Below are 15,356 nucleotides of genomic sequence, written 5' to 3'. Positions count from 1 at the left end.
TCTATACGACTGGCGTCTTTATGAGAAGAGAAAGAGATGCCACTGATGCAAGCACACAGAGGAAAGGCCATGTGAGGACACAGGGAGAAGCACCATCGGCCAGCCAAGGAGAGAGGCCTTGAGACAAACCCAACCTGCAGACACACTGGGCTCTCAGCTTTCAGGATTGTAAGAAAATAAATTACTGTGCTTTAAGACACCCAGTCTGTAGTATTTTGTTATGGTGGCCCTAGCAGACTAATACAGGTGGCAGAGATATAATAAATTTGGCCTAATACATACTTTCAGTGCTCATAGTAATTGTCTTTTCATAAAAAAGTTTTTTTTTCGGGGTGCCTGGGTGGCTCAGTCGGTTAAGCGGCCAACTTCGGCTCAGGTCATGATCTCGCAGTCCGTGAGTTCGAGCCCCGCGTCGGGCTCTGTGCTGACAGCTCAGAGCCTGGAGCCTGTTTCAGATTCTGTGTCTCCCTCTCTCTCTGACCCTCCCCTGTTCATGCTCTGTCTCTCCCTGTCTCAAAAATAAAACGTTAAAATAAAAAAATTAAAAAAAAAAAAAGTTTTTTTTCCCTCTTGGTAATAAAACTGATATAGGTTTACTGTAGGTATTTTAAAACATACAAGGGGCGCCTGGGTGGCTCAGACGGTTAAGCTGCCGACCTCAGCTCAGGTCATAATCTTGCACTTCAAGCCCCGTGTTGGGCTCTGTGCTGACAGTTCAGAGCCTGGAGCCTGTTTTGGATTCTGTGTCTCCCTCTCTCTTTCTGCCCCTCCCCACTCTGTCTCTGTCTCAAAAATAAATCAACATTAAAAAAAAATTAAAGTCATTGTTTAGATCACCATTATTACGATTTTAGTACATAGTCTTTCAGGTTTTTTGAGGGGGTGTGGGATTGGACCTATGGGCCAATTTTTGTAGGTGAGCTCATATGAGCTCCAATTTAAATTAACATATATGTTTTGGGCGCTTAAGTGGCTCAGTCGGTTGAGTGGCTGACTTCAGCTCAGGTCATGATCTCACAGCTCGAGTTTGAGCCCCGCGTTGGGCTCTGTGCTGACAGCTTGGAGCCTGGATCCTGCTTCAGATCTGTCTCCCTCTCTCTCTGCCCCTAACCCACTTGCATTCTGTCTCTGTCTCTCTCAAAGGTAAATAAACATTAAAAAAATTAAAAAAAAATAAAATTTTTTTTAATGTTTATTTATTTTTGAGAGAGATAGAGACAGAGCATGAGTCGGGGAGGGGCGGAGAGAGGGAGACACAGAATCTGAAGCAGGCTCAAGGCTCTTGAGCTGTCAGCACAGAGCCCGATGCGGGGCTCAAACCCATGGACTGTGGGATCATGACCTGAGCTGAAGCCAGATGCTTAACCAACTGAGCCACCCAGGCCCCAACCAAAGCCAAGGAAACAGTGTTACAAGAATCTTATCATAAAAGTAGGGTCATTTGTTTGTTTGAAGAAAGTAATTCTGAGACTGAAGCCTGTCAACCACTTAAATTCCTATCCTGTCCATCTTTACCTTTACAAATTGATACGAAAGGGGAAAAACAAATATTTAAGCAAATTATAGGGTTTGGTGACTCAGTAGCTATGAAGGAGCTACATGACAAAATACAGTTCAGCATTCTAAGGTGCTGATAAAATGCTTTTAACCCAACTCTAAGAAAAAATATGACCCCAAATTTAAATTTATTTAAGGCATATCTTGCTTATGTGTAAAATGTACTACAATGGGGTTTCATAACAAGGATTTAAAACTATTCCAGCAAATTCTTGGAATTATCTGTAGTATGAGGGCAAGAATTATAGTAAGGATAATTAAAAATTAGATCTCTCATTAACTATTTTAAGCCAATAGTTTTTATCCTCCAATCAAATAATCCTTTTCCCAGCATTATTAAATAGGTACAAAATGCCCTGAATTGAATTTCCGTAACCTCTGATTTTCCTTTAATGACTGGAGAAATATTGAAGGCAAACCAAACTAGGTTACTAGACTCAATAGTCTAGATATTGATATTAAAACAAAATTTTTTAATGTTTATTTTTGAGAGACAGAGAGAGAGAGTGTTTGTGAGCAGGGGAGGGGCAGAGAGAGGGGAATTCAAAGCAGGCTCCAGGTTCCACACCGTCAGCACCGAACCTGATGTGGGGCTCGAACTCATGAACGGTGAGATCATGACCTGAGCTGAAGTCAGATGCTTCACCAACTGAGCTGCCCAGGTGCCTCTAGATGTTGATATTTTAAATATGGATATCACTTTAGTAAGATTCTATCTCATTTTCTCATCGGTGTCATATACAAGCAACACAATTACTGTAAAAGTTCAGGCTATTCAAATAAATATGAATCAGGACAACAGAAGACGAGACCGATGTTTTATCTTCTGTTCAATTTTGCAAGTGAAAGATCTGGTTAGATAAAATCTTCCAAGCAAATAAAATAAGTGCTCATGTAAAATTTTTATATATACACAGTAACAGACACATTTATACAAGTTTGAAGGAGAAAAAATAGAAGCAGTTTTAAGTAATCTCCATGTAACCAATTCACGGGATAAACTGATGGTCTTCATCTCCTCAGAAAAGGAGGTGCCTAGGGCAGGCTGCAGGCTTTCAGTTAGTAGGCGTCTATCTGGTGCACCCTTCGCTTTGATTTCCACTTGCTGCAATCTGCGTTTACCAAGTTGCGTAGAGTTTGTTACTATAGGGGCTGAAGAGTATTCTTCGACAACTCACGCCTGCCTAGAAGCTCAGAAGGTGATCTTACTTGGAAATGGCGTCTTTGCAGATGTAACAAAAGTTAAGTATTGAGACAAGATCATACTGTACGTGGGTGGGTCCTAAGTGAGAGTATTCTTATGAGAGAAAGAGCACAGACACACAGAGAAGGCCATGTGAAGACAGAGGCAGAGACTAAGTTTGCTGCTACAAGCTAAGGGACACCTGGGCCACCAGAGGCTGGGAGAGTCAAGAAAGGATTGAACAGTCTTCCCTAGAGCCTTCAGAGGGAGCATGGCCCTGCTGATACCTTGATTTTGGACGTCCAAAATCAAGAATGGTGAGAAGAGAAATTTCTGTTAAGTCACCCAATTAGCAATAATTTGTTATATCGGCTCTAAGAAATTAATAGTTACCAAACTGATTATGCCAGTTGAACTTGTTATCATGAGTATATAAACTGATGACGTGAGTGCGAAGAGCTGTAGTTTCTGTGAAAACTAAGCTGAACTTTGAAAAGACTCGATAAAAGTGTTGTTTTTTTAGGGGCGCCTGGCTGGCTCAGTTGGTGGAGCATGAGACTTCTGATCTCAGGGTTGTGAGTGTGAGCCCCATGTTGGGGGTAGGGACTACTTAAAAATAAAATCTTAAAAAAAAAAAAAAGTGTGTTGCTGTTTTAAAATTTAAAGATATTGGCTAATTGTGGGCAAAACAGTTCTAAAAGATTGGAGGAAAATCTAGCAAAAAGCTACAAGGATTCTGTATCGGTGGCTCACAATTATATAATGGAATGTAGTGCATGTGATCTGCACAAGAAGGAGTTAGAGGGTGCCTCAAAGCAGACCCGTATGAAAAAGGTAGAAAAGACCTGGTCCCTAGATTAAATAAGTGGCAACTAAAGAATATTTATATTTTAAGTTAAAATATCTAAGAATAAGTTTTTTTGTGTGTGATAGATACCCTGCTTTATTTAAGTGACCTTTGGATTAACCAAACTATTGGTCCCAGACAAGAGGGGTCCTATTGTACTAGGTGAAGACACATTTGTAATATCTAAGGCCAGTTAGCTTCAAATGCATGTGGGTTTTACCTGATCATCTCTTCAACTGCCACGGCGCCACAGACGCAGGTGACTCCAGGTGAAAATTGTCAGCTGATCAGAATACGATCCTTTTTTTTTTTTTTTTTTTTTTTACAAGGCCACACCTGTTCAGTCTCAGATATTCCTTGGATGAAATCCTGGGTTAATACTGCTGCCAAGAGATGCAGGCCCTATTACATACACATTCACTAATTTTCCAAAATGCAGTTTTTCCTCCACCCTATTAGAAAATAACATCACTATTTTCTGTCAAATTTGGAAGAGAAATATTTGCTATCTGCAACACTTTTACATCTGTTTCTTTCTTTTTTTAAACATCGTAGACATTACATTTTTTTAAACATTGTTCCTCTGTTGGAGGAACATAAAGCGATGTCACTGACAATATTCTTATGTTACCGAAAATATATCTAATACACTAATGATATGCAACAATTCATTTATTTCTGCCTAATTACCCTTAATTATAAATACAGAATATAGATTTACTAGAGACGATGAATTGTTTCTCTTCAGAAGGGAATGCTATTCATTTTTTCTAAACAGAAAAACTAAAGCATCAATTATATTACTAGTTAAAATAAAACTTGAAAACTAGCATATTCTCCCAAAGTAACAGCAAAAATGCTATAGGACAAATAAATTAATGGCTGTAAAGTATTAACTCAACAAAACCATATTTTACTAAAATATTTTATTGCAATAAGATATTTACTGTGCTCAAAATCAATACAAAGTAAGTTAAAATTATTTACATACAAATGCTGAAACTATAGCTAAAAATAGCCGCTGAGTAACAACAACAGCACAATTTCAGCCTCTAAATCAAATACGTAATTTTCTAAGGATTGTTAACAATGGTAACGAAAAATTACTGATCATGGTTGTTAAATTCACTGGTTTCCATAAAAAGAAATGTCCTTCATCAGGTTTATCTAACGTAAATAACTTATTCCTTTGAAGAGTAACAGAAAAGTCTGATTCATTCATGTATATTATAGTCCAGTGAACTTTATGATTAAATAGTACATTTTCTAAACTTCACAGCTATTTCTCAAACAGATGTTTCCTCTGTATAAATGTCAATGTATACTACATTTCATATTATATATATATAAAAAAGTATCTACATTAGTTTTTTGTCAGTTTGGAACTAATATCCATGGTGTAACAAAGTATTAACAATTCTGATGTCTGCACTGTGTATACTCAGATATGCTCACAAAAACTAGTCTGTTGATGACTTTAAAAAAATAGATTAAGATGCCAAATAAATCTATTTTATTACGAAATGAAGACTTTGATTAAGAATATATTTTTATTAGGCATTTCGGTAACAAATCATTACCCTATATATAGTTGGTTCATTCAGTGTATTTTTAAAAGTAAATGAATTCCATTGCAGTTTTTCTTGAAGGAAAAGAAATCATTTCTCCAGTTGTTGAGGAGTGCTAAAAGCTTCATACACATTAGCAGCAAAGTCTTTCACTTGCTCCATCATCAACAGATCCTAGCAAAGATGACAATAAAACATGACAGTTTGTAACAAGTGTGGATAATTTAAATCCATTTCTGCAATCAAGCAATAAATTTAGCTTTAAGTTTTGTGGCAGTAAGGCCAAAAAGAAAATCACTTAATGCAAGGAATATTTTTTCGCATAAGAAATTCTAGGAGATACTTCTTGCTTAGGTTCTTGTATGAGGAATGGTGGGTGTGGTAAGTATTCAGTGTGACTCCGAGAAGAAGACCCAGAAGAGTCTTCAAACGGACTTGTGTATGCCATGTGCTGGGTAAGTATTTGTTCCATAAATGATTACAGTACTAACGATACAAGTGTCAAGGTTCCTTGGCTGGAAGCTGACATAACATGGTTGTAAGGTATGTTACTTTTTAGAAGATCTAACCTAGAATGTATGTAGCATGTCATGGGTTCTGCGTACACAAACATAAACTACATACACATACTTCAGAACAAGGGTTCTTAACGGATTTGTGAATGTAAAAACAAGAATTACATTTTTATTTTCATTAACCTTTAAAATCTAGCATTTCTTTCAATTATGAAATTGACAACTGTGACAGCAGGAACATGCTATGCATTTGTCTTCAGTGGAAATAAGACATTGTCACATCATATAATTGTGGAAGATACACAAACTGCCATTACATCTTGTTATTTAATGCATGAACAAAGAGGCAATACTGCTACTTCATAAATTTGATTTTAAAAAGTATTTTGAAAACTGTATGTAATTAATTGGCTTTCTTTAAAACCTATGTATTTTATGATATGCATTTACACACATTATTCTGAGAAGGGGTCCATAGGCTTCACCAGATTGTGAAAAGATCTATGACACAGAAACATTTAAGTGCCTCTCTGGGCATCAGAGAAACAGTAAATGAAAAATGAATCTATCCTTTGTGTTCTCTGTTTCTTAAGTATCAGAAAACTCAAGTGAACTTTAGACCAGTCTTGACCTCAACAAATTCATGGTTAAAGTCTCTAAAGACAACTTGGCATTTTATAGTTAAATATGAGTTAACATAGAGATTATGCTTAAAAGAACTCGTCAATCAATAGTGTAGTATATAACCTACATTCAGTCACACTAAAAATCTTTGAACATTAATATCAATGGTATTTTTATTAGATTAAACTCTTTTGCTTTCATTATCAATTACACAGATTTTAATTACTGTGGTACATAAATTACTTAAGCCTTCAAGCTGCAGGTGGTGTATTTTGCCTGGTTGTATTTCCCACTGGCCTGCCAAGATGAATAGCCTACAGATGAAGCCAGACTCTTACGAAACTGGAGAAAGGTGAAGTTAAGGTTTAAGTGCCAAAAGTCACAAACTTTTTTCTCACACTGATATACATGTGAAAATTAATTTAATATGAAATTAAAAATTTTAAACTAAGTTTTTAATAAAATCTGAGCTTAAGTTAAGCGAAATGAGATTAGCCTTACTCCCTCTTCCTTCTGCAATATGAATGCCTGTCATGGGTGACAGAGATGACAAAGACAACTGAAGAGAACAGTGAGGCAAAATAAGCATGTAAAGGACACAGTAACGACACCATATAGAGAAAGAAACAATCTGTAGTCTTAGTTCTTTTCATGTTGCCAAGCAGAAAGTCCACAGAAGATAATCTAACTTGTCTGAGACACATGGTACCAAGAAGATGCCAGCTTTACGCTTAGCCTGCAGTCTCCTCCCTGTACATTTCTGCAGTAGTTTGGAATTGAGGTGTATTGCAAACAAGTTTCTAATTCTAATACAAGTTTTAGTCTTCTAAAAGTATTGCAACTTGGTTGCAGGGACCCAGAAAAACTGTGTGGGTCCAGAGTTCTTATTTCAATAATATTTGCCTTACTTAATGCATTCCAAAATGGTTTTCTAAGGAAGGATTGAGTTTTAGGTAGTACTGTCTACAGAACTTTTCATGAGCAGATTATTGGTGCATTCTTAATAGTCATATTGATTAATACTAAAATGCTTTACTTCTCCAAGACAATTTTTTAGTTTTTCTCAAAATTTGAGGAACTAGATCACGGTCTCATAACTCAATCTTATTACTAACATAGTTTCATGCCAACCAGAATGTATGTAAAATGTAGTCCAACTGGTGTTGGACTAGAATATGGGGAAAGGTATTCCCAACCTCATAAATTTGCTATATTTTTGTTCTCATGGGGCATTCTACCACACTCTACATGTGATTTAAGTTTTGGTTTCTTTGAACAAATACCACAGGAGAGAAATGTAATTTTATGTCAGACCAATATAATCACGACCAAAAATACAATGTTTTTAAATAATACCTCCAAGCTTTCTTCTTACCTGAACAAAATGACTAGGTGTTTCACTGCAAACTGAATGGATCTGTCCATTTACTATTGGAATTATCTTAGCTAATGGCAGGCTGACACTGGAAAGACTGAAAAATCATCATAGTAATAATTATTTTCTGAAATTATCTTACAGGATCTTAACATTTTAATTATAACACAATATAGTAACTGAAGAGTATTCACAAAATGTATTAAGAAGAAAATAAAAACCATGCACAATTCTACCCCTTAGAAATAACAACTGCAACCGACATCATGGTTAACTTCTTCCAGTAATTTTTATACATATCTGTGCTTTTTAAAAAAAGCTTATTTATTTTTGAGACAGAGCGAGACTGAACATGTGCCTTAGTATGGGAGGGACAAAGAGAGGGAGAGAGAGAATCCCAAGCAGACTCCGTGCTGTCAGTGCAGAGCCCGGACGTGGGACTCGATCCTGGGAACTGTGAGATCATGACCTGAGCTGAAATCTAGAGTCGCTCAACTGACTGAGCCACACGGGGTCCCCTTTTGTTTGTTTTTTTAAACACAAGACTCTAACTTCCCAGCAATATTGTTTTGTATTTCTATTAAAGTTATGAACATTTTCCATCTTATTAAAAGTTCTTCACCAAAGTTTTAATCTACTTTTTAATGATTATAAAAAGTAATTCATCCTCTAGCTGTGACAATTTATTTATTCACTTATTAAAAAATTTTTAATGTTTATTTTTGAAAGAGAGAGAGAGAGGGAGAGAGAAAACAAACACAAGTGGGGGAGGGGCAGAGAGAAGGATACAGAGAATCCCAAGCAGGCTGCTCACTGTCAGTGCAGAGCCTGACACGGGGTTCAATCTCACAACTGTGAGATCATGACCTGAGCCAAAACCAAGTCAGATGCTTAACCAACTGAGCCACCCAGGCACCCCAGACTATCCTAAAATTTCTTTAAAAAATTTTTTTTTCAATGTTTATTTATTTTTGAGAGAAAGAGACAGAGTGTGAGTGGGAAAGGGGCAGAGAGAGAGGGAGACACAGAATCTGAAGCAGCCTCCAGGCTCTGAGCTGTCAGCACAGAGCCCGACGCAGGGCTCAAATTCACGAGCTGTGAGATCATGACCTGAGCTGAAGTCGGATGCTTAGCCGACTGAGCCACTCAGGCACCCCATCCTAAAATTTCTTAAGTGTGTCTACTTCTCCCCATTGTCAAACCTAGTCAAGGCTAAGCAGTTTCTTTGGTATGGACTATAGCAGTGACCTAACTTGTAAGTGCTCAACAATCACTTACAATAAGTTGGGTGAATAAATGAATAAATGTTGGTGTGATTATGTGTGATACAATGACTGTTAAATGATGAAACACTTTGGAAACAAATATGAAATAATTTTTATGTGAGTTATACTCAGGTTTATTATGTTAAACATAATACTTCACACCTCAGGCTAACCCAGAAATTTCCTTTCAAACATCATGAAAATGCTGAAGCTATGCTGTGTAACCATATGCTAATCTAACCAGTGTTCTATGCTGAGATTTGAGGCAATGGATAAAAAGAAAACAGGAGTGCAGAGATTTATGTATTCCTGAGAAAATTAGGCATTATTCTCCTTCTTGGTAGCATTTTTCAGAATGTCATGTTTTTGTTTACATGTTTGATGTCTCTCTTTGTATATTACTTTTTCTTCATTAGAAACTGAAGACACCACTACCGTACAAGGTCTGTGAGGTTAGGTACAGTGGCTATTTTACTAACTGTATTTTATCCCAGCACTTGGTAAAGTTTCCTTCTCCATAAAGCAATCTAAGTGATTCTATAATGTAAGTCCCATCATATCACTCTCCTGCCACTTCTCTAGTGGCTTCCCAGCATTCTCAAGCTGACAACCATAATCTGTATGTGCTGAATTCTCCAACTTGGTCTCACATCACCCTTCTCCTAGTTCCATCTGTTCAGCTACCACACCAGCTTCTTCCAGGTCCTCAAGTGAACCTTGGTCCTCCACTTTTCAAAGTCTTTGCCCTGTGGCTTCTGCCCTAAATGTCAACTGCCTCACTCTAGTCCAAGGCCATATTTAATGCTCATCTTTTAATTCTCAGTTCAAATTATTTCCTCAGGGGAACTGCATGACATTCCATGTTTGTTCGAATACTTTTATTACATGTTCAATGTTCTTTTCCTTCTAATACTTATCATAGTTTGTACACCTGTTTGTCTATTTCTCCTACTAGACTGTAAGATCCATGAGGACAGAGACCTAGTTCAGTGCTTGATACATAGTAGTTGTTTAACAAATAGATGCCAGATGAATGGACAAACTGGCATCTCTGTCTCCTCTCTTCTGAGTTCATGTCTATGGCCATTTCTTCTTTGTGTGTTTCTTTCCTTAACTGATATGTCCACAATGCTATTAACCTCTTTGTATAATACACACAGTTTGCAAACATTTCCACCAACATATCATTTGCATTCAATAGCAGTATAAAACTAATAAAACCTGTTTGATCTGTAAGTTTAAAGTTTTACAGCCACACCTATCATTTTCTTTTGTAAAGTTCTTTACTTTCATTCTTAGAAGAGCTTTCTCCATCTTGAGCTCTGACAAATATTCATCTGTTCATTTATGTTTTTTATGTTTATTTATTTTTGAGAGAGAGAAACCAGGGGAGGGACAGATAGAGAGGGAGACAAAGAATCTGAAGCAGACTCCAGGCCCCAGCTGTCAGCACAGAGCCCAAGGTGGGGCTCGAATTCATGAACCGTGAGATCATGATCTGAGCTGAAGTAAGACACTTAACCAACTGAACCACCCAGGTGCTCCATATTCATTTATGTTTTTATTGTTTAAACCTCTTGAATTTTTTTTGGCTATCTGTGTGGTACCAAAGAGTCTAACTTTATTATTATTATTATTAATTTACATCAGTCGTTGTAAAATGACTAATCTGTCTTACTATCATTTGCTAAATAACACGTCTTCCTCACTTTCATCATGTACTAATATCCTCCTGTATATTTTTGAGACTGTTTCTGGATTTTACATCCTGTCTCAATGGTTTATCTATTATGAATAACAGATTATTCTAATAATTGCACCTTATATATTTTATAGGGAAAGTATACTTATCGCTTACTTTTCTAATCATTTCTTGAATATATTATGTGCATATAGTATATGTAGTATATACAAGAATACAGTAAAACCTTAGTTTGCAAGCATAATTTGTTCCGGAAACATGCTTGTAATCCAAAGCACTCATATATCAAAATGAATTTCAAGAACCATTGGCTCAGCTGTGATCATGTGACATTCAGGGTCACGTACCATCTCTCGTTTATCAAGTTAAAATTTATTAGAAATGTTTGCTCATCTTGTGGAACATTCTCAGAACAAGTTACTTGCAATCCAGGGTTTTACTGTATACACATATATAATACATACAACCATATATAATTTGTTTTTGTTAGTTAGCATCACTTTTCAGTTGATTCTCTTGAATCAACTGAGGGTTCTGCATCATTAATTGGAGTACACATAATTAATGATATTTTGTCTCTTTACTGATAATTGGAAATATTTTTTCTTGGCTTATTGTAATGGCTAGAACTTTCACAACATGTTAAACAATAGGAATAACAGTAGGCATAATGAAAATATTTCAGGTATTAAGTCATGGAGTATAAAGTAGGTTATCGATATAGAAAAGAAAAAAAACTTAAGCTAGGAAATATCTACTGAATACTTAGAGTATGTAACAAAATATGAAAGGGCATAAAATAGTTTCTGACTTTGTGAGGAGGCTTAAAATATAACTGAGGAATACGATTCCCGTTCTAGGTGAAAAATGTAGGTTGTACAGGAAAGTACAGTAGTGAGTACTATAGGGAGTTCAAACAAGAAGACTACAATGGCTATGTGGTTATAACACATTTTTTATAACTCTTCAGTGTATAAAATCAAGTACTTGTGTAAAACAACTGTTATAATTCTTTATCACTACTCAGGAAATAACTAATACCTTGCTAGGTAGAGATTATAGTGAAGTTTTATTAATCAGAGCACCTTGATTTAGGGAAGTATATAGGGGCTGAAATTTATTTTTGTATCACTTAAAAGAGTTCCTAAAAAAGATTTTAGGGTGATATTTAAGTTGTCTCAGAAAATACATTTTATGGCTGTAAGCATTCCAAATCCTCAATGCTAATTGGAAATTATTCTTTTTATACAATAAAGAAGAGTTCCAAAGAAATGAATAATTTCTTGCCCTATGTATTTAAGAATTGAATTGGATATTGCACATACATACTTCATACCACTTACTGTTTATCTTAATTTTAATGGACCAATTTATAGTCAGTTAACATTGATTTAGTAGCTATTATTTTCTGAGTTTAATATAAAAAACTTCAAAGCAGGTTATTAAAGAGTATAAATTCTAATAGGAGAGCCAAGGTACTCATGCTGAGATAAGGATATAATAAAACCATATGATACATTTTAGCAGAATGAATGCATGACTTAGAAATAATTATGATTAAAATTACTAACAATTACACTAAATACTCCCAATCTTACAAGAAGAGCTAAAAATGAATACATTATGTTGTTGTAAAAGTAGGAGATAATTCATGAAATAGGAATCTATAACAAGAATGCCTGCTTATCATAATGGCCAAACTACTGAATTACGTAGGCCAATTATGGCTTGCAGTACTTAAATATGTTTTCAGTTTTATATTCTAAAGAGTTAAAAAAAAAAACAACCCAACAATCTTAAGAATTGGGATTTGGCCTGCAGAAAGACAGCTTGACAACCTAAGTATTTCTATATGGTGGCAAAATTTTGGGAAGAAATGAGGTTTTTAATACTGAATTCAGAAGGAGTTTCTACTAATGAAGGAGTCATTAGTTTAAGGGAGTTTAATTTGTTGAAAGTGATCAATCAAATTTATCCTCTATGATTTTTTTATTACCTGGAACAAAAACACATCCAAAGCACTCCTTTGTTAGAGCCTTCATTACTCACAACATTTTATGTCATCTTACCTACTCATGGAGTTGCTACGTTGCAGTTCCTGTTCAGTAGGTCGAAAGAACTCAGCCATGTTGTCTAGCAGTCTGCTAAAACCTCGGTTTAAACATGTATTCAAAACTGTACTAAAATCTGGACTACACAAAAAAAGAAGGATAGATTGCGTTTTAGATTCTCAGTGGAAAAGGAAATAAATTCAATAAGTATGTTGTTATCTTTGACAGCCACCAACATTTCTAGTCACAACCTACTTTTTATAGCCTAAAATGCTGTTAAGAATATATCAAGGGGTTAATCTTTAAAAATTAAGCATAAAAAGGAAGTTTATTATTTAGCACAACAAAACGAGAATTTGCATCCATTTTGCCAGATTTTCTTTTATTATTCAGCACTTTGTACAATGTGTTTTCAAGAATTTCAGTAACAGTATTACTTCTCTTCAAGGAACTCCTGAAGAAGAATCATCTTATAGTCACAGATACTGGTTTGCTTCACATATTCTATCATGACATCTCAGAAAATTTTGGCATCATGTACAGGTGAGAAACTGGATACTTAGGGATGAAGAAATTTGTCCAAAGGTATATATAATTAGTAAGTGGGGAGCTAGAATTTGAACCCAGGCCTTTCTGTTTTTAAAGTTCAAGCTCTTTTTGTTATGCTACGTTAGTATCTCACAAAACCTCTTTGATATAAAGAATAATATACATATGCTATTAAAGTTAGAAAATGCCTACTTCAACAGATTAGTTTGATCTTTGAAATGCAGAAATCTTAAACCAGACCAGCTCATGGGAGTGGTGGGCTAGGGGCTATCCATCTGGGAATTATCAGCATACAGACAGTAGTTAAAGCCGTGTATGAAATTGCTTAGGGCAGCTGAGGATGAAATAAGAACAAATACCTTGGAAAACGAATGTTTACAAGAAAGACGGACATAGAGGAAACTAGAAGAAATAATCTGAATACAGGGAGAGAAATCAGGAAATGACACTTATGGAAGCCACACGAGAAAAGAATTTCAAGAAAGGCTTAATCAACAGTGTTAATCATCAGAGAAAAGTTAAAAAAGGTGAACATCACAGGTTGATCAGTTTTGGCAAAAGATCACTGATGACCTTTTCTAAAACTTCGTGGAGTGAGGTGGTGAAAACCTGAGTAAGAAAAAATGTGAAAAAAAGAAGAAAGAAAAAAGAAAAAATGTGGAGAAGGCGATCGTAGAAAGTCTGAGTTAACCTTTAAATTTGTTGATTTTCAGCACATTATGAAAATATCTTAGAAGCAGAGGATATAATTTCCTCAGGAAACAGAACTGGAGAAAGTGGTCTTAAATTATCCTTAGGATAAAAGAAATTTCCAGATTCTCCAGTGATAAAACCACCTCGAAGAGTTAAGTGGCTCCACTGAGGCTGAATAGCTAACAAACAGGAAAGTCCATCTTCAATCTAGGTCTTCCAGTCTCCCAATGCATAGTCTGGTGCTTTCTCCATTGTTAACACCCTAGCTGTGTTCTGGGTGACTTAAAATAGTAATACTCAATTTTAGGGAAGATGTGAGATTTTTATCACTCAAAGTTTTAGGAACATTATAGTCTATCCTGAGAAGGCTAGGGGGAGTAACTCCCGAAATTGAGTGTGCATGTGTGGTGGGGGGGGGGGGGGGAGTGTACATAGATCAGCACATGTACACATGTGGTACCATGAGGATTAGCTGGAGCTGGCTACCTGCAGCTCACAAGTGCATTTCTCCCCAACTCCCCAACTCCTCAAGTCAGTATCAAGTGATTTCAAGTTGGTAGTCAGAACGGCTGCAGCTACAATTTCAGTTTCTGTTCTGTATTGTTTTTAAATGCTAGTTGTTAAACATTTCCTTACATACTGGGTCTACCAGAATCACCTCTGAAAGCTTTTTTTTAAAATATAAATGCTAACTATCTTCCAGTCCCTCAACTAGTATTTCAGATTCTCTAGCCTAAGGAAGTGGGTGAGGAAGGCATGGGCATCTTGAAAAAAATCCATTTTTCTCATTACCTTAATAAAAGAATTAGGAAATCCTACCTAAATGCAGGGGAATAGATGCAAAATGTAATTTTCACAAGATACCATGTTGCATATGTTGTTCAGGAAAAACTAAAAAACGGTCATAAGTACATTCAAATAGAAACACATGTTTTCTGTTACAAGTAGTATACATACCTTTCCAACATGTCTCTGGTTTCATTGAGTAGTTTAATAGTGGTGACATCTCTAGGAGAAAGCCCACAGGCCTGTGAAATTAAAATGCCATACTTTAGGGTTTCAAATATTAGTACAGGTATGATGACAGTAATCATATTAATAAACCCCAAGAGTTCAGAAAATCTACAAGTCTATGTTCTATCAACAATGAAGAAATGTTAAACTAAGAAAAAAAAAACAAACTAAAAGTTCATGTGTACAGGTAAGTACTATTTAAAACATGAGTTAGTATCTTAGTTATTGTAAATAATGTTGCAATGAACATAGGGGTGCATATTATCTTTTCAAATTAGTGTTTTTATTTTCTTTGGGTAAATACCCAATAGAATTATTTGCTCATACAATATTTCTATACATACACACAATGGAATATTACACAGCCATAAAAGGATAAGACTGTGACACCTGAGACAACACAGATGGACCTA

At 35.8% G+C, this 15,356-nt stretch overlaps 1 protein-coding gene across 3 annotated transcripts in view; it reads right to left on the bottom strand.

Annotated features, from left to right (window-relative positions):
• Nucleotides 1-3,385: 3,385 nt before the first annotated feature.
• The window catches only part of PEX3 (peroxisomal biogenesis factor 3), a 34,326-nt gene continuing 22,355 nt past the window's right edge, over nt 3,386-15,356 (bottom strand). The window contains exons 9-13 of one of the 3 annotated variants that reach the window (XR_006202855.1): nt 14,887-14,957; nt 12,706-12,828; nt 7,670-7,766; nt 5,168-5,329; nt 3,386-3,970 (exon numbers count right to left, since the gene is read on the bottom strand). Coding sequence is in view for 1 of the 3 variants with exons in the window: in XM_042939978.1 (XP_042795912.1) it covers nt 5,246-5,329; nt 7,670-7,766; nt 12,706-12,828; nt 14,887-14,957 (375 nt within the window). In the remaining 2 variants the exon portion in view is untranslated. Of the gene's footprint in view, nt 3,971-4,991; nt 5,330-7,669; nt 7,767-12,705; nt 12,829-14,886; nt 14,958-15,356 lie in introns of those variants that run through there. The other 2 variants (XR_006202854.1, XM_042939978.1) reach the window with 2 other exon arrangements.

The sequence above is a fragment of the Panthera leo genome, chromosome B2, assembly GCF_018350215.1.
Source record: "Panthera leo isolate Ple1 chromosome B2, P.leo_Ple1_pat1.1, whole genome shotgun sequence".
Classification (NCBI taxonomy): Eukaryota; Metazoa; Chordata; class Mammalia; order Carnivora; family Felidae; genus Panthera; species Panthera leo.
This window is presented reverse-complemented; position numbering and strand designations above follow the sequence as displayed.